The sequence below is a fragment of the Chiloscyllium plagiosum genome, unplaced genomic scaffold, assembly GCF_037043375.1.
Source record: "Chiloscyllium plagiosum isolate Xiang-an unplaced genomic scaffold, Cpla_swu_hap1 HiC_scaffold_12, whole genome shotgun sequence".
Lineage (NCBI taxonomy): Eukaryota > Metazoa > Chordata > Chondrichthyes > Orectolobiformes > Hemiscylliidae > Chiloscyllium > Chiloscyllium plagiosum.
This window is the reverse complement of record NW_028270150.1, coordinates 76,047,179-76,065,953: the sequence shown is the minus strand read 5'-3', so window position 1 is coordinate 76,065,953 and position 18,775 is coordinate 76,047,179. Positions and strand designations below refer to the sequence as shown.

Below are 18,775 nucleotides of genomic sequence, written 5' to 3'. Positions count from 1 at the left end.
TTACCTAGAAAAAAAGGATATCAAGTTATATGTCTTTGATACCCATTTGAGATTTTTTTGTTTGAATTAAATTTCCTTGAGTTTGAATTTAAATCATTCTTGTCACAAGTACCAAGATACAATGAAAAGTGATGTTTAGTGTGCTATGTAGACAGATCATACTGTACAAAGTGCATCAGGGTAGCAGAACAATGCAGAACACAGTGTTACAGACACAGAGAAGGTGCAGAGAGAGAGAGATCAGATTTAACATTTGAGACATCTGTTCAAAAGTCTGGTAACAGCAGGGAAGACGCTGTTCTTGAATCTGTGCATGCCTGTATTCAAGCTTTCATATCTTCTGTCGGATGGAAGAAGGTGGAAGAGAGTTTAACTGGGTTGGGAGGGATCCTTGATGTTGGTTGCTTTCCTGATGCAGCAGGAAGTGTAGACAGAGTCAATGGATGAGAGGCTGGTTTCGCGCAATAGACCGGACTGTGTTCACAACCCTCTGTAGTTTCTTGTGATGCATCCAGGTGGGATGCTACGGTGCATCAATAAAAATTGGTAACCGTCCTTGTGGACATGCCAAATTTCCTTAGCCTCCTGAGGAAGTAGAGACATTGTGTCGACCTGGGTGGACCAGGACAGATTGTTGATGATCATCACTCCTAGGTACTTAGAGCACCTGCACCTCAGCACCGTTGATGCAGACAAGGGTGTGCCCTCCACTCCATCTCCTGAAGTCACTGACAAGCTCCTTCAGTAGCTCAATGTATGTCATTAGAAATTGCATTTTCTGTTAAATTTGAATAATGTGGCTGATTTTAATAGATGAGAAATGATGTGGGATATTTTCAAACATACCGGATCTGTAATTTACTGAAAACAAAAATAAACACATAAATATACAATGGTGTTAAGCATCAATTCACTTCAATATTAAGTTTGAATGAGCTTTTATAGCTGGTTCTAATATTAAAAAGAGCTTGTGAAAGGACTGATCACTGTGGGAATCAATCGTTGATTATCAATGAGTGAGTGAGTTGATTTCTAAAGTGTTTAATTGTATATAAGACAGAGATAAATAGATCCTTGATTATTAAGGGGATCGAGGTTATGGGGAGAGCACAGGAGAATGGGATTGAGAAAAAGATCAGATGGTGGAGCAGGCTCATTGGGCTGAATGGCCTAATTCTGCTGTTATACTTAATGGTCTTATGGTCCAATTTACAAGAGGCCAAGGTGCTACCATTAAAGTACAGCCGGCATCTCAAATGGCGGGTTGACAGATTTACTTGATACTTTTAGCTTTGGTTTGAAATATATATTTTATAACTTATACAGTATCTGTTATATAGCAGCTGAATTTATGATTTACAAAGCATTAGATTACTGCAGTTCAGCAGATTAAAATCTTGTCACTGTGGACTACAGAAGTACTGAAGGGAAATTAAACATTTGCATGTTTTATTTGCTGTCACACATAACTCGAAATTGATTCCACATAACTAATATGCAACAGCAGTGCAGCTCCAATGGGATGTGCTATGTACTGAAATTTGTACTTTACGGAAGTTTAATTTTGTTTTCTGCTCATTTCCATTAGGCCTTGATGACTGCCTGCAACAGTACATTAAGAACTTTGAGAGGGAAAAAGTCAGTGGAGATCAACTTCTGCGAATCACTCATCAGGAACTGGAGGAGCTTGGGGTCACTCGTATTGGCCATCAGGAACTGATCTTGGAGGCAGTGGACCTGCTGTGTGCTTTGGTGAATACAATCTCTTTGCCTTTTCTATATCAGAACTTTTAAGAAACATGTTTCAAACTAGTACCTTTTCAGAAAAGACAGTTCGTAATTGAAGAAGGAAATTTTGCAGGGCTATGACGAATGAATGAAGGAAGGGTACTAATTGGATAATCTTTCAGAAAGCCCAAATGAATTGTCTGGTCTCCTGAGCTGTCGCATTCAATGACTTTTTTGCAACATATGGCAACAGGCAGCACAGCATGAGTCAGAAAGCTTAACAGTTGAAGTCAGCAGCCTTTTCTTTTCCTTCCCTGATCCCCAGCCCTGTTTAGGCTCTGCTGATCGAGTTCAGGATGAAGCATCGGTTTACAATGCTAAGTTTTTCAGTACTATAGAACTGGGAATTTAACATCTTTCATATTTCACAGTCAGTTTGTCTTCTCTGTCATAAATGCATTCTGTATGGAGGCCTGTAGAGAATGTAATGTATTAAATAGGTTGTTTTGCTAACAATATTTACAAGTTTTAGCAGAAAAAAAAGCAAGTATTTAAACATGTTTTTCAACACTCCATTGATTAACTTATGTTGTTCTGTAATTCACGTGTGATCTTTTCCACAGTTATTATTATTAGAGTTACTCTGTGCAAAAATAACATTTCAAATTTTGCAAATACAATACTTAGATGTGTTGTGAATTGTGAGGAGGAAAGTGATAGACTTAAAGAGGACATAGATGGGCCAGTAGAATGAGCAGACTGATGGCAGATGAAACTTAATGTAGAGGAGTGTGAAGTGATGTACTTTGGAAGCAAGGATGGAGAAGTAACATCCTATGGTGTAGGAACAGGGAGACCATGGGAAAGGCTGGGTATTGGTGTACAGATTGTTGAAGCTAGCAAGGCAGTTTGAGAATATGGTCAATAGGAGCACACAGGATTTGGAGCTTTAGGTACAGAGCCAGAGAGTGGAATCTTATTAGCTGCATCAAATCAGCTTTTGGCGGTAGGATGACACACTCTGGATTTGTTCCCACCTCTGCACAATCTTGTCAGAAAGCAGAATCTGAATGACTTTGCCACCTACCTAGGAGTGGCAGACAGATAAATATCAGCAGATTAACATCTAGGAACAATTTGGACATGTTGCTGAAATCTTACTTGTGGTGGATGGTTTCCCTGCTGAAGCTAAGTCTGGCACATTTCAGGAGGTGTTCTGTCGGAAGCAAAACAAAGTCTAATGTTGCCCTGCTGGTTTCTATCAGCCACTGATGCCAGATCACCACAATTGCGACTGTGAGACATCATGCGGAGGAACATCTTCGCCAAACTGATGGCCTGAAAGATCTGGTCACACTTTATTTTGTGCCCAGTTTTGAAGTCAGCAGCGGACTCTTCCATTGCAGGCAGGCCTGTGATTTCCTGCCTGCATTGGCAGAGCCCACTCCTCTCAGTGGGGTCCAGCTGCCAACAATCTTGGGTACCGTAAGTGGTCCACCCACTTGGGAGCCCATCTGTGGTTCTTGGACTGGCACCTGGAAGCAGCCTGTTGATACTTATCTCCAGAAACAATGTGCAGGCAATTGGATCTCAGGAACAAAAGGTGTCAGAGCTCAGAAATTATTCAGGCATGTATTTGAAAACAATGTCAATGACTATACGTGCTTATATATTGCCGATTGCACTTTTACTGTAATGAAGCCTTTCAAGTTGCTTCACAGGAGCATTATAGAGCTACGTGTCACTTGTGCCTCATAAGCAAAGGTCAGGTCAAAAGCTAGGTGTTAATACATTTCTTAAAACAGAAAAGAAAAATGGGAAGGTGTTGGGAGGGAATTTGAGAGCTCAGGGAAGGCTCAATGGTGGGAGCAATTGAAATTGCGAGGGCACAAGAGACCAGAGGATTGCATTTATCTCAGAGAGTTGTAGAGCTGGAGGGGATCACAGATGAATTGAAAATAAAGTTGTGAATTTTACAATCAAAGGCATTGCTTACCAAGAGCCAGTGTAAATCAGTGAGAACTCAGGGGTGATGGAAATGGGACTTGATGTGAGTTAAAATACGAGAGTAGATCTTTGGGTGCAGCGTAAAATATGGGAAACCAGACATAAGTGTGTTAGAATAGTCGAGCTTAGAAGTAATAATGGATGGGGTTTTCAGGAGTACGTGTGTTGCAACAGGGACAAGATGTGGGAGAGTACAGGGTAGAAGTAGACAGTCTTAATGACAGCATAGATATGAATTGAGAAACTGGTCTACGATTCAAATGTTCCACCGATATTGTGAGGAGACTGGCTTAATCTCTGACTTAGCAGGGAGATTGATGGAGCCAGTAAGGAACATTGGAATGGGAAATGAAGATGATGGCTTCCTTCTTCCTGATGTTTAATTCAAGGAAATTTCTGCTCATCGGTGCTACATATCAAACAAGCAGTTCACAAATATCTAAGACGATGAAGTTCAAGACTAGGAAAGTTGTTGAATCTTGATAAAACACTGATTTGGCTTTAGCTGGAGTATTGTACCCAATTCTGGAGAATGCACTGTTTTCTGTACAGTGTGGCGGAGGTAAATTCAGTTACATTTTCTAAAGGGAATGAGATAATCACCTGAAGAGATAAAAATTGGAGGGCTGCAAGGTAAGTCTGGGGATTAACAGAATTGCTGTTGTAGAAGAAAAGACAGAATTTCAATGAACCACCTGGTTATGTTTTGAACTGCAACAATTCCGTGTACTTGCAGCAACAGTGAAGCAACACAATTATCTCAATCTTAAGATTTGTCCTGGTAACTGCCTGAGAATTATGGTGTAGAAAGGACATAAAATATGAAATGCACACCAAATAAAAAGGCAAAGACCTGATTGGCAGAATTCCATCATGGCTAAATTAAACAACAATCCTGAAAAATCAATTTTAAATTTCTCGTATGTATCATGATTAATAAGTTACAAAGTTAGAGTGTAGTCTCGATACTCAACTTGTAATAATATGAAAAAAAGCAGACAAATTGGCATGTCAATGTCATTTTAATTTCCTGAGTGAAAACCTCATATAAAAGCTGTTTTATCTCCTTAGAAATCAGAAGAAGTGCCTTAATACTTGTCTTTTTTGCAAATTTCTTGATTTAACTCTGACCTATTGCCCCCCAATTACATTTGGAGAGAATTAATTTCCACTTCAACTTTTGTCACTCAGATTCCATTCTGTCTGTCCATCTGTTTTCTTTAATCTCTGGTCCTGCTTATTACTTATAAATAAATTCTGTGCTTATGTTCTAATTCAATTAGTTCATCAATTCCCCGAAGTATTTTGACAGCTTGAATTATATCCTCCAATATTTTCTCTGGTTGAAACAAACTCACATAATATCCACAGTCCTCTGAACCTTGCGTTAGAGCCTTTGACAGCACAGTTAGTCTAAATACTTCAGTTTATACTTCTATGCCTAGTTACAGCTGATTTCACTTTCAGAAATATATCAGAAATGTTAAACAAAAAGAGTGCTGTGGCTATTGGCACTGTTTTCACATATGGAGCATTCCTCATAATATATCGGCGGCACGGTGGCACAGTGGTTAGCACTGCTGCCTCACAGCGCCAGAGACCCGGGTTCAATTCCCGCCTCAGGCGACCGACTGTGTGGAGTTTGCACATTCTCCCCGTGTCTGCGTGGGTTTCCTCCGGGTGCTCCGGTTTCCTCCCACACTCCAAAAAAAAATGTGCAGGTTAGGTGAATTGGCCACGCTAAATTGCCTGTAGTGTTAGGTGCGGGGTAAATGTAGGGGAATGGGTCTGGGTGGGTGCGCTTCGGCGGGTCGGTGTGGACTTGTTGAGCCGAAGGGCCTGTTTCCACACTGTAAGTAATCTAATCTAATCTAATCTAATCTAATCTAATCTAATCTAATCTAATATCCTCACTGTTCCACAGTAGAAGCGAGGAAAAATGAGCAAATATCATCCAGAATTTTCCTGGTCACAGATCAGCTATGATCCCATTCCCCAACTACTCATTGCAGGCTCCAGAAAGATACTTTCTTACTTTTAGAAGTTAATGCCATTCCTAAATAAGTTAGGTGTGGTAATGTAAGCTTTTAGAAATTCCCAAGGTATGTATGTGGATGGAGGGTTGAAAGGTTGTACTGCTCAAGTGTAAAAATCTCTGATATCTCATCATTGTGAGCAGTTGGGTTTTTCTGAGTTCTTTGTAGTTGAGAGATGATAGAAATAAAAATCAGGCAACTCAGTAATGGCTAGGCAATCCCCTTGCTTGGCTTATTAAATGGAAAAGGTAGAAATTACTCATCCCTTATGAACTTTAAACCTTTCAATTTTAATTGAATTAATGTTGTCTGGATTCGTCAGCAAATCCTGTTCATTTATTTATCAAAGCCTGTTTCGATGGTCTCTTCAGTCAATCCAGAAAGATAGAATATGAAAACAGAATGTGGTCTTTTCAAATAAATGTGGATCAAGAGTATTCAATAGTCTCAATGGAAATGTGAACGTTAATGACAGCTTCATGTCTAGCAGAGGCACTGGATATATCTTGGTGAGACCCTTAATATAAAATCGGCATTTTTGAAGCAGTCAAGCAAATGAACAGAAGTACTTTTTACACTTTGGTGAATTATGATTTTGAGAATTGTCTTATTACTTGGTCTCCTGCATCGGAATCATTTTCAAATGTGAAATTGTGACTTAAGCTATGCGATAACCAGTTTTCTTCACACAGCTGATATGAGTGAGCAATTCCAACTGTCCCATATTCACAGTTGTAGGATTCCCTTTTTTTGTAATTAATGAAGGACCTTCTGCGATTTTCAATTTATTTCCCTTTCCTCCTTGAAACGAAAAGGTAAAATTTACTGTACTTTTTGAATATGTTCCTCTAAGTGCTTCAAAACACTTTGTATTGAATTGCTTTGGAAATGCTATTTTGCAAAGTGGCAGCAAGCTATGTCAGTAATATGGCGAAACAGTGAGATGAGTGACCATCTGGCCTGTTTATTTTTGGGTGCACCTGTTGAAGCAATGCTGGGACACCAGGTGATAGTCTGCCGTATCTGAGAACTATCACAGGTACTTTGCATTAACTTAATATCACACCCGAATGCTCTGATTTAATATAGAACCCAACAGCACAGTTTGCTGACAGTACCGCAGTATGACTGGATTATGAGATTAGATCCCAATGTTGGACTTAAACCAACAAGAAACTGACCTAGAGGTGAAGGGTCACCGGCTGGCACCGGGCTGCAAGCTGCTCTAGATGTAAATTATCTACTCAAGATATGAGGTCCAGCCCTCAGTAGTTAAAAAAAAGCATGATTATGGATTGCACTTTCATCCCTGGCTAACTTTCCTCAAACTAATTGTAACTGCAGCAGATTGGAGCTGTTTCTGTGGGATCTGTTTATTTGTATGGAAGGTCTTCGTTAAATAGAAAGTTTATTATAGCCACAGAAACATTTTTTATTAAAAAATGTGAAGAGTCCATTTACGTATAAATAGAAGGAGGAAATTAGAATATTTTGCTGTTCTTTGGTCTCTTATAAGAAAATGACAGTAATGATACAAAGCTTACCTGATCATTTGTCACTGTACCTTACATGTAAACATACTCAAATTATTTTAACATGGAATTGCACAAAACAATATTTTCTCAGTAGCTCAATAAATGTCCATTTACATTTGTCGATTTATCGTTCAGAGGAAGTGAGAACTTATTTCTGTTCTAATGTACATTATCCATATCCACAGTTACATATTATCCTTGTGTTTGATGGAAGCTTTGCATCAAAATGGCCAGAATTTTTGTAGAGACCTTTTAAAATGGTGGGAAAAAGTTGGAAAATCTGCTGCAATTTCTGACCGTTTATTAGGATCCATTTCTTTTTTGTGGAATGGGTGAGGCATGCATCACACATGAAGGGACCCTGAACTCATTTTAACTTATTTCTTAGTTCAGACAAGCTTCATTTTAGCTGTTGCATGGGTTTCAAACCCTAGTATGAGAGTCACAAATTGATGATGTAGGTGTAAACTCTCTTGAAGAGCAGATGTAGCTAAATATATTTGTATTTAGCAGGGTAACGCAGTTGATGTGGTTTATGTGGGCTTCAGTAAGACCTTTTATAAAGTCAGGCATGGAAGGCTTGTCCAAAAGTTAAGAACCTATGGGACCCAATACAAGTTGGAAAACTGGAGGCAAGTGGGAATGGTGGAGAGTTGTTTTGTAATTGGAAACCTGTCACCAGTGGTACCCTGGGCATTGGTTAGATTAGATTAGATTACAGTGTGGAAACAGGCCCTTCGGCCCAACAAGTCCACACCGACCCGCCGAAGCGAAACCCACCCATACCCCTACATTTACCCCTTACCTAACACTACGGGCAATTTTTTTTAGTATGGCCAATTCACCTGACCTGCACATCTTTGGACTTTGGGAGGAAACCGGAGCACCCGGAGGAAACCCACGCAGACACGGGGAGAACGTGCAAACTCCACACAGTCAGTCGCCTGAGGCGGGAATTGAACCCGGGTCTCTGGCGCTGCGAGGCAGCAGTGCTAACCACTGTGCCACCGTGCCGTTCCTCTTTCTTATGTAGATTGACAACTTGAATGTAGAAGATTTAAGTTAACAGATCAAATGAACATTTATGGTTTTGTTGCTAGTAAGGAGCTTGTCTCAGGCTGCAGTCTGATATTGATCAGCTGGTGTATTGGGCAAAACAATGGAATTTAATCCAGTAAGTGCAAGGAGATGCATTTTGGGAGGTATAGTAAGGAAAGGACATACACAATGAATGGTGGGTTGCCAGGGAGAACTGAGGAACAAAGGAACTTTGATGTACAAATCCTTAGATCCGTCAAGGAGTCGGCAGAGGTAGACGGGATGGTGAAGAAGGCATATGAATGCTTGCCTTCATTAGCCAAGGCATATAATATAGGAACAAGGAAGTCTTGTTGCAACTATATAAAGCTTTGGTTAGGCTACAGGTGGAATACTGTGTGCAGTTCTAGTCGCCACGCTATTGGAAGAACATGATTACAGTAGAGCGGGTGCAAAGACAATTCACCAGGTTATTGCCTGGGATGAGGAGAGACTGGATAGACTGGGTTTGTTTTACTTCAGCAGAGGAGGCTGATGGGGCATCTGATTGATGTGTGCAGAATTATGGGAGGCAGAGGTAAAGTAGATCATGAGAATACTTTTCTCATGTCTAAGACCAGATGGCATAACCTTAAGGTGAGGAGTACATGGTTCAGAGGAGATATGCAATAGAATTCTTTCATCCAGCGTGTGGTAGAAATATGGAATATGCTGCCTGAGAGGCAGGTACTCCCACAACATCTAAGAAGCATCTGGATAAGTACTTAAAATGGCAGGACTTGGCAGACCATGGACCAAATAAGGTAAATGGGATTACTGTAGTTTGGTATTTGTTGGTCAGTATAGATGTGGTGGGCCAAAAGGCCTTTGATGTGCTGAATGACTATGACTGTATTATTCCAGAAATGGCACATGGTAAAATAGGAATAGAATCGGATGTGAGGGATGACATGTGGGTAGGATTGTTAGTTAATCTGGTGCATTTGGTGAGGTATGGTAACAAATGGCTCAGTTGGCCTCATAGCAAGAATCCCTCTAAAAGCCTGCTTAACTTACACTTAGCCAGTAAATTAACTTACTACCTTCTGATATTTCGAATGCTTAGATGAATTTAAAAAGTCACAATGATCTCAGCAGGGTGTTCTGAATTCTTAGTTTGATGAGAATTGTACTGAGTACAATGTTTTGACATCGAATTACAAAGTCCCGACAGGGCAGAAAGAGGCCATTTGGCCCATCGAGTCTCCACTGACCTCCAAAGAGCATCCACACAGATACAATCCCCGCTGTATCCCTAGCCTGGACACTATGGGCAATTTAGCATGGCGCCAGAACCAGGATTACCTAGCTGTCCGGCTATGATACATACCTCTGGTTATAGTGAGTGGGCGAATCAGACTAGCGGTGGATGCCATGGAGATGGGGAAGCGAGTTTGGGATAGCAGTGTGAGAAAACTCACTTGGTCTCATAGAGAGAAATCCTCTGTGAAACTCGTCCGAAATGGCACAGTCAAAATATGGTCAGATCTAGGCCAGCGTTTTGAGTTCGATATATCTCTTCAAGTTCACAGTGAGACAGGTTAAAGTGGGTGTGGGGACCAGAGAAATTAAGACACTCTGTACCACATCAACAGCTCTTGGTGAAGTCATCAAAGTTCAGGTAACAGATCAGAGGCTTATCAGACTTGAATGCTATCTCTGTTTCTCTCTTCACTGCTTCTGCCAGACCTGCTGAGTTTTCCCAGCATTTTCTGCTTTGATTTTTGATATTCAGCACATTTTTGCTAATAGCTGACTCTCTTCAGTGAAGTCTAAATTATGTTTATACAACTTTTTTTTAAAGAAATAAACAACAAATCTTAAAAGTGCACCTTGTTACAAGAAAGAATGTATTGGGGCTGTGCTTTATAAGCATATTTCATACATAGTACCTGCTCAAGAAAAGTCAATTTGTAAATTCTCAATTAACTTCTTGTTTTGGATATTGGTTGCAATGCTGTGTTTGTAGGTGGGAGGGTCTGCAGTAGAAGACAATGCTTAAGTAATACCATGAATGATTGTTAGATGTGTTTGCAAGGATCAATCAATACCATCACGGATTTTCAGACTTACACAGAATTATTTGACCTTTGCGTCTTTTTCAGAACTATGGACTTGAAACTGAGAACCTCAAAACGCTATCGCACAAACTGAACGCCTCTGCTAAAAATCTTCAGAACTTCATAACCGGCCGGAGGAGGAGTGGGCACTATGATGGAAGGACTTCAAGAAGATTGCCAAATGATTTCCTGACGTCAGTGGTGGATCTCATAGGGGCTGCTAAAAGCCTCCTGGCATGGCTGGACAGGTAGTTCTCAGAATGTAGTCATTTGTACACTCTTGAGTGAAAGACTGTAAATATGTGTAAGGTTATTAGTTGGTTTGAATCAATGGAACTCTTGTTTACCTTGGTAATTAAATTTCCAATCATCCCTATTACAAATTCTACATGACCTTTTGGGTCAAACGGTACATTTAATTCAGTGGCTTTGTTGGTATGTATTGACTTGGGGATAAATTTCAATAAAAATAGGTTAAAAATTGAGTTTCAATAAATAAAATTTCTAAATGCACTGTTACTATCAATCTGGAATATATATTAGGAATAATTGAAATGTTTAGTGATTTAAATCATGAATAATCAGCTGAACAATTTGTTTAAAATTGCTTTATCAGAGTGGATTTTATTAATGTTGCTTAATTAGTTTTATTGAACCTAGGTTTTTCCTGTCTGTTGTTCCACCATAAGACCTCCAGCAGACAGTTACACCCAACATCGATTTGTATTCTGTCAGCATACTTTTTAAACCTGAAAATACTGATGGTTAACACAGTGCCAGGAACTCTGAGGGGGGGGGTTGTTATTTCCCTTCATGTAATTGTCTGTGTGGAGTTTGCACATTCTTCCGGTGTTTGCATGGGTTTCCTCCCGGTGCTCTGGTTTCCTCTCACAGTCTGAAGATGTGCAGGTTAGGTGAGTTGGCCATGCTAAATTGCCCATAGTGTTTAGAAATGTAGGTTTTGTGGATTAGCCATGGGAAATGCAGGGCTATAGGAACAGGGTATGTGTGTCGATCTGGAATGCTCTTCAGAGGGTTGATGCTGAATCAATGGGCCAAATGGCCTGCTTCCATGCTGTAGGGATTCTATTATTGATATGTTGTCCTGTCGAATAGATCTCAATGGTGCAGATGCTATGGATGATCATTCTTGTACATCTTTCTGTTAGAAACACTGTAATTGTAGAACATAAAAGGTGAATATAAAAAAATGGAAATATGACATTTGCAGGACTTTGACAGAAAAGAAAGGAGCATGAACAAATTCAAACTTTCATGAATGTTCAGAGAACACTAGTATAAGCTCAAAGTCCAGCAGCAGTTACCATAGTCTAAGTCCAGAACTCAGAAGGAGAGTGAACCAGCAATATCTGGTAAGCTGTGAATTGTATAAGCATTACTACTGGGGGGCGCAATGTAAATACATGTGCAAAGAGGTCAAGTGAAATACCTGCCAGGTGCCTTTATTATAACAGAGAAAGTAGGGATTCAGCAAATGTGAATTTCAAGTTAAATTTGAATTCTTATTGAGATTAGGCTGTGAATTTCAAGAGTCACTGGTAGCCACTGACCCATGCTGAGTGGGTGGTGGCCTTGATGTTACCTGGAGTAAATGCAATGAATGACATGATGATCAGCAAAGATGGCCACCATCCACTGAGCATGCAACGATGGCCACCTGTCCACATACCTGCCAGTGATTCTCAGTGTTCACAGCTCTTTCTAAGCTGTGAAGCAGGATTGTGACAGGTTTAGCAAGAAAGCAGCCAAAAAATGAAAAATTGGAGACATAAAACATGAAACTAAAGACACTTCTCAATACCATCACACCTCCGAATCAATCTGAACATGCAAAAGATCGCGATCATTTCAAGTCAAGACAACAGCCAAGTACTGTAGATGCTGAATTTGATTTGAAGTTATCATTTGTCGAACTCCTACTTACTCTGTCATAATAAAAGTGTCAGGTTAATATTTCACTTGACTTCTTGGCGCATGCGTACACTTTGCACCACCTAGTGGTAGCGATTAGACAATTCCCAGCCATCTGGTAAAATGCAGAGTTGTTATTGTGTATGAGTTTTCAGATTTTATTTTCCAACAATGGGACTGGAAAAACGCACCCCAGAGTATCAGACCTAGACATTATTATTTGGATGATTTTTTTTGCTTCTAAAAGAAGGCTTGCAGATCAATTACCTTGGCCATAACAGCAATACTCAGTGACCTTTTGGCTGCAAAACCCTATTGAGATGGTAATTGTTATTCGCAATGTTAATGGCTTGGCTGTGCAAACTTGAAACATGCTATATAAATACAAGCTCTTTATTTGTTAGATAGCTTTCTCTATTGCCAATTTTTACAAACTAGAGGTGCCCCCTTCAGAAATATGCATGCATATCTATAGATAATACTTGTATAAGCTGTTGATGCTAAAACACAAATTTGTTACTTAAAATGAGTTTATCTAATAAAAAAAATAGTAAATTCTGTTTTGTTGATAAAGTGCAGTGTGGATATGGTAAAATTGGTTCTGTCCTGTGATTAACTGTGCTTGAGAGAAAATTTTTAACTTAATTATAAAGTCATAAATTGCGCTATAATTACAAGACACTTATTATTTTATGTTGTGTTAATGGTTTTCAGCCTTATTCTATATTTGCCAGTAGTTTTATTTAAGCTGCTTTTATTGAGCCATTTGACATGGATAAATCTTCAAAGAATGCTAATGCAGGTAATACTTTGACCAATGCTCCCATCAGTAACTTCAGTGGCATTAATTTCTCTATCGAGAGTGAAAGCACAATAATATTGACAGGAGAAGATCATGTCAACAAAATTGAGAGATTAGTTAACTGATTTATTGTTTGCAATTGGCCACTGATGGCAACTAAAGTTCTAACTAAACCAGTGATATGGAATGATAATGACTTGGCCAACCGGGTTTGAATTGTTGCTATTGAACCTGCAGACAATAGTGATGAAGGTGGGGGGAGGGCTGTTCCAGCTTGCTGGGATTTACTGTAAGTCAGAGATTGCCAGTTTGAATGCAGGTTTAGGGAACCACCTGGCTCAGTGCTCTGACAACTGTCTGAAACTTCACGAAAAACAGTTGAAGATAAAACGGTCTTCATTTCTCTCACCCTTTCACTTCCTGCTCACCACTCCCTAGTCCCATCCACTCCAAGCCATAGAGCTCCTTTGCCCGGCTACTTACCATACCATCTCAGTCAGCACTCAACTCGGGCAGACCTCGGGACTCGTGCTGAGATTAAATAAAGTTCCACGATCGGACATTTTCCTGTTTTTCAGGTGAAGTATTTTGCCAAGTCAGATACACTTTGTCTAGTCCACCATAGCTCCCGGAGACTTTTCTCACTCAATCTTCAGTTTTGCACCTCACTTACAATATAGCTGGGCTCCACGTTGCCTGTCTCATGGAACCGTGCAGCAGGAGTGCGACAAGTGATTGCTGCTGCACTGGTGCCATATTTGAAGCCTAGCTCCACACCACCTGAGATGCTGAAAGCAAGGAACTCTTTTTTTTAATTCACTCTTGGAATGTGGCTGCCACAAAATGTTTTCCATCTCTAATTCCCCCTTGAGAAGGTGGTGGTGAGCTGCCTTCTTGAACCACAGTGGTCCATTTCCTGCAGGTAGACCCACAATACTGTCAGGGAGAGAAATCCGAGTTTTTGACCCAGTGACGATGAAGAAACGATGATATATTTCCAAGTCAAGACGGTGGGTGGCACAGAGGGGAACTTGCAGAAGGTGGTGTTCCCAGCTAGCTGCTGCTCTTGTCCTTCCAAGAGAAAAGTTGTGGTGGACGTGAAATGTTAACTCTGTTTCTCTCTCCACGGATGCTGCCAGACCTGCTGAGTTTCTCCAGCATTATGTGTAGAAATGTACTTTTGTTGCGGCGAAAAGGCCGCTCTTGTGCCTGTAGGGCTCTAATAAGCAAAGATTGTTATTTCAAGCATATATGCAAAAGAGCAGTTATTTTCCTCTCTGGAAGTCTTATAGGCTCCATAAAGTATGCAGGTCACACAGGTAGCCATCCAGTCCCATTCTGTGCTAGGTAATTATGCAATTTTAAGACTTATTAGTCATCTGACATCCTGTTTTTGGGACTTCCTGCATGTTTTGCATGTAGTAAACATATACAACACAACATTACCATGTATAGCCTACGATTACCTTCTCGATTGTCCTCCTACGCACTTAATCATTGCACATGAAGTAAAATGAAGATTGCTAAATATTTTTGGAGAGAGACACAAAAAACAAAGAAAGAAACAAGTATAGAACACTGTAGTAATGTAATGCTTCACAAGTCGTAGAGTCATAGAGCTGTACAGCATGGAAACAGACCCTTCAGTCCAACTCGTCCATGCTGAGCAGATGTCCTAAGTTAATCTGGTCGCATTTGCCAGCACTTGGCCTACATCCCTCTAAACCCTTCCTATTCATATACCCATCCAGGTGACTTTTAAATGTTGTAATTTTGGCAACTCATTCCATACACGCACCACCCTCTGCACGAAAACATTGCCCCTTAGGTCCCTTTTAAATTGTTTCCCTTTCACCCTAAACCTATGCCCTCTAGTTCTGGACTCCTCTATCCCAGGGAAAAGACTTTGTCTATTTATCCTATCCATGCCCCTCATGATTTTATAAACCTCAATGAGGTCACCCCTCAGCCTCCGAAAACAACCCCAGGCTATTCAGCCTCTTCCTGAAGTTCAAACCCTCCAAACCTGGCAACATCCTTGTAAATCCTTTCTGAGCCCTTTCAAGTTTCACAACATCCTTCCTATAGGAGGGAGACTGGAATTGCACACAATATTCCAAAAGTGGTCTAACCTATATCCTGTGCAGCTGCAGCATGACTCCTATCACAACTCCGAAACTCAATGTTCTGACCAATAAAGGAAAGCATACCAAACGTCTTCTTCTCTATCCTACCTATCTGCGACTCCACTTTCAAGGAAATCAATTTTTCATGACTACAGTTGTTGATCAATAATAACCTGCAGTGTCAGGACAGTGGTGTCATGTTATGCCATTGGACTTGTAATCTGGTGACTGAGGTGAATGCAATGGTATGATACCATGATAGCAGGAGAAATTTAATTTTAATTCTTCAAATCTGGAATCGAAAGCCAGTCTCAGCAATGACGACCATGAAACCCAGCTGCTTCACTAATGTCCTTTTGGGTAGGAGATCTGCCATCCTTAACTGGTCTGCCTGGTCTGGCCTACATGTGACTCCAGATCTACTGCAATATTATAGATTCTGAAATGACTAATTAGAGATGGGAAACTAATTAGAGATTGGCCTTGCCAGCAGCACCCATATCCCATTTTTTAAAAAGCCACTTATTATGTTCATTGAATGCATCAGCTCTAATCTTCACTACATTTTGGAGGAAGTCAGGTAGCTAAATAGCCGAAATCCCTGCTTCACAAGCCAGTCGATCAGTGAGAACTGCAATAGCGCACCCTGTGGAGAAGCAGTGTATTTCTGAATGCAACCTCTGGTGTTCCACATTTAATTGCACGTGTACATTGCTGTCAGATTTACTCCGTAATAACAGTAACTGTTGTTAACCTTACTGTTATTATTACACCAAAATCAAGCCAACTAGCTATCTGACTGATATAGTACTGTGATAAGCATTAAACTGCCCTGTAGTTTTGGGACTGCCTGAGAAAATAATTATAATCGTTATTGTTTTTACTCACATTGTTCTCCTGCTGTAATGATGATGTCTGCCAAGTCTCCTGACAGGTTTGCTCGTCTTTCAGCAGTGTCTTCTGTTTTCCTTGGTCCTCCAGTTACTCTTGAGCCGTTAATGTGAACTGCAACCTTATTTACATAATCTAGACTGACATCTCATCGCAGAATGAATGTGACATTGTCAATTGTGTAATCATTCAGATGAAATGTTATGCTCAGGCTTCATCTGCCTGCTCCCATGATTCAAGTGAGCGTTCAAGATCTTGCAGCAGTGTTACATGAAGCAGATGGCATTTTCTCGGTGACCCGGGCACAACTGTTTGTCAGCCACCACTGAAACAACAAATGGCAGTTTGCTGCTGCTTGTGGAATATTGTTGTGTGAGAAATAGCTGGCACATTCGTCTGCATCACTGCACTTTGAGCATTTAAAAGTAACTCATGGTATTGGAGGCATTTTGACATATTGCTCAGGTGATAAAGCACAGTATAGATTTAAGTTCTGCTTCTGACTCTCTTTGCAATGTTACGCACCACCAGCTTGATGTAATTCAGTGAGAGCACATTGGTGTCAGGCTCCAAGCTGCCATGTGTGGAATTTGTTTTATTTCTTTGTACATGTTCAGGTGGCAAAATATCTTCAGTCCTTGCACCTATTGAATTAAATGTGAAAAATGCTTTTGCGGCGATGGGTCTTTCCTTGAACAGGAACAGGAATATGAAATCTCAATTTCCCCTCTGACATATCTCCACGGAGGCCAGTATCCCTTCATCAAGTCACTCTTTATTGACACGTTTACAGTATGTGGTTGCTAACCAACCAGCTCAGAGCCATTCCCTAGAGTGATTGGAATCTCTGCAGTATCTGTTTATATCTGTCAGCCAGGGCTCCCTGATTAGCCTCGGTTAACAGCCCCAATCAGGGAACACATATTCAAAAAATCCATTCCAATCACTTTTACAGTAAAAGCATCACCTGCACTTTACTCTTTGAACTTTAAAACTGAAGTGTTAGAAAAATTGTCCTCCATGAATTGATTATTTCTAGGCCCAGTTGTGTTCGTTACAATATTTAATTGTGTTCTGGTTCATATTCACATTCAAATTATTTAGGTTCCCATTTTGTAGGAATCATTGGGCTAAGCAATTTTAAAAGACAAAAAAAGGTTATTTACAGTTATGACGGCTTTTATGCTGTTTGACAGAAAGATCTTGATAACATGTGGTCCTGGATTTCAGATTTTTATAGCTACTATTTATCATGATTTATTCTCTTCTTTTTCTAAGATCTCCATTTGCTGCTGTGACAGACTATTCTGTTACTAGAAACAACGTAATTCAACTCTGTCTGGAACTCACCACTATTGTACAACAAGTAAGGAAACTCATTTTTCTGTTCAAAAGTTGTTGTTTATTCACCACACAACTGATATTTTTCTATTTGTGTATATAGCTGTTTCAGGTTTGCCTGATCGAAAAGAGCAGTTTCTGATGAATAATGATGCCACATGTACTTAAAACTGGGTTGTAATTCCTCAAATTGAACAATTTGCTGCCAACCTGGCCCATAGGCAATAGATACAATTTGGGCATGCTGACTAAATATTTGCCTAATCATCTCACTAAAACAACCACAATTGTAAGTTTTCTCCAGTTAAGCCAATGTACTGAACTCTAAATGTTATCAGAAAAATCAAAATTTGAAAATGAATGAAATTAAAGCCATTTGGATTTTTTTTCATGGAGACAGATAATATATAACACTCAGCAAATATTGTAAGCAGAACTGAAGCTACCTTTTAGCCAAAAAGAAATCATGCTGCTTTTCATCACTCTTTATTAACGTCTTTCCAGTTGAACCCAAACTCTTGCTCAGAATAAACTCCAAACAATGGTTAGCTTGGGTTTAATTCAACTAATATCAATATTCTGTTAGAACTCAAGGTTGCGTTTTTTGTTGTTAAAGTTGCAACAACTCAGTTATAGAGAATAAAGTTACTTCCATTTAAGGGTCTATAAAATATGTCTTAGACCATAAGACCATAAGATATAGGAGCAGACTTAAACCATTCAGCCCATCAGGTCTTCTCCATTGTTCAATCGTGGCTGATATGTTTCTCAACCCCACTGTCCTGCCTTTGCCCGATAACCCTTGAAACCCTTACCAATCAAGGACCTATCTATCTCTGTCTTCAATACATTCAATGTCTCGGCCTCTACAGCCCTCTGTGCCAATGAGTTCCACAGATTAACTACCCTCTGGCTGAAGAAATTCTTCCTCATCTCAGTTCTAAAGGGTCATCCCTTCACTCTGAGGTTGTGCTTTCGGGTCCAAGTCTCTCCTATTTATGGAAACATCTCCTCCATGTCCACCTTATCCAGGCCTCTCAAGCCTCTGTAAGCCCTTCATTCCTGGTATCATCCTTGTGAACCTCCTCTGGACCCCAGCCAAGGCCAGCATATCCTTCCTCAGATTTAGGGCAGAAGACTGCTCACAATATTCCAAATGCAGCCTGACCAGAAGAATGGGACCAGATACTGGAGATCAGATTCAAAACGTGTGGTGCTGAAACAGCACAAGCAACATCTG

General features: G+C 40.2%; 1 protein-coding gene across 10 annotated transcripts in view; it reads left to right on the top strand.

The window, feature by feature from the left end:
• The window catches only part of cnksr2a (connector enhancer of kinase suppressor of Ras 2a), a 490,411-nt gene that overhangs the window by 115,379 nt on the left and 356,257 nt on the right, over positions 1-18,775 (top strand). For all 10 annotated transcript variants that reach the window (XM_087992951.1, XM_087992946.1, XM_087992950.1 and 7 more), the window contains exons 2-4: positions 1,589-1,752; positions 10,489-10,691; positions 17,473-17,560. In XM_087992951.1, coding sequence (XP_087849077.1) covers positions 1,589-1,752; positions 10,489-10,691; positions 17,473-17,560 — 455 coding nt within the window. The remainder of the gene's footprint in view (positions 1-1,588; positions 1,753-10,488; positions 10,692-17,472; positions 17,561-18,775) is intronic.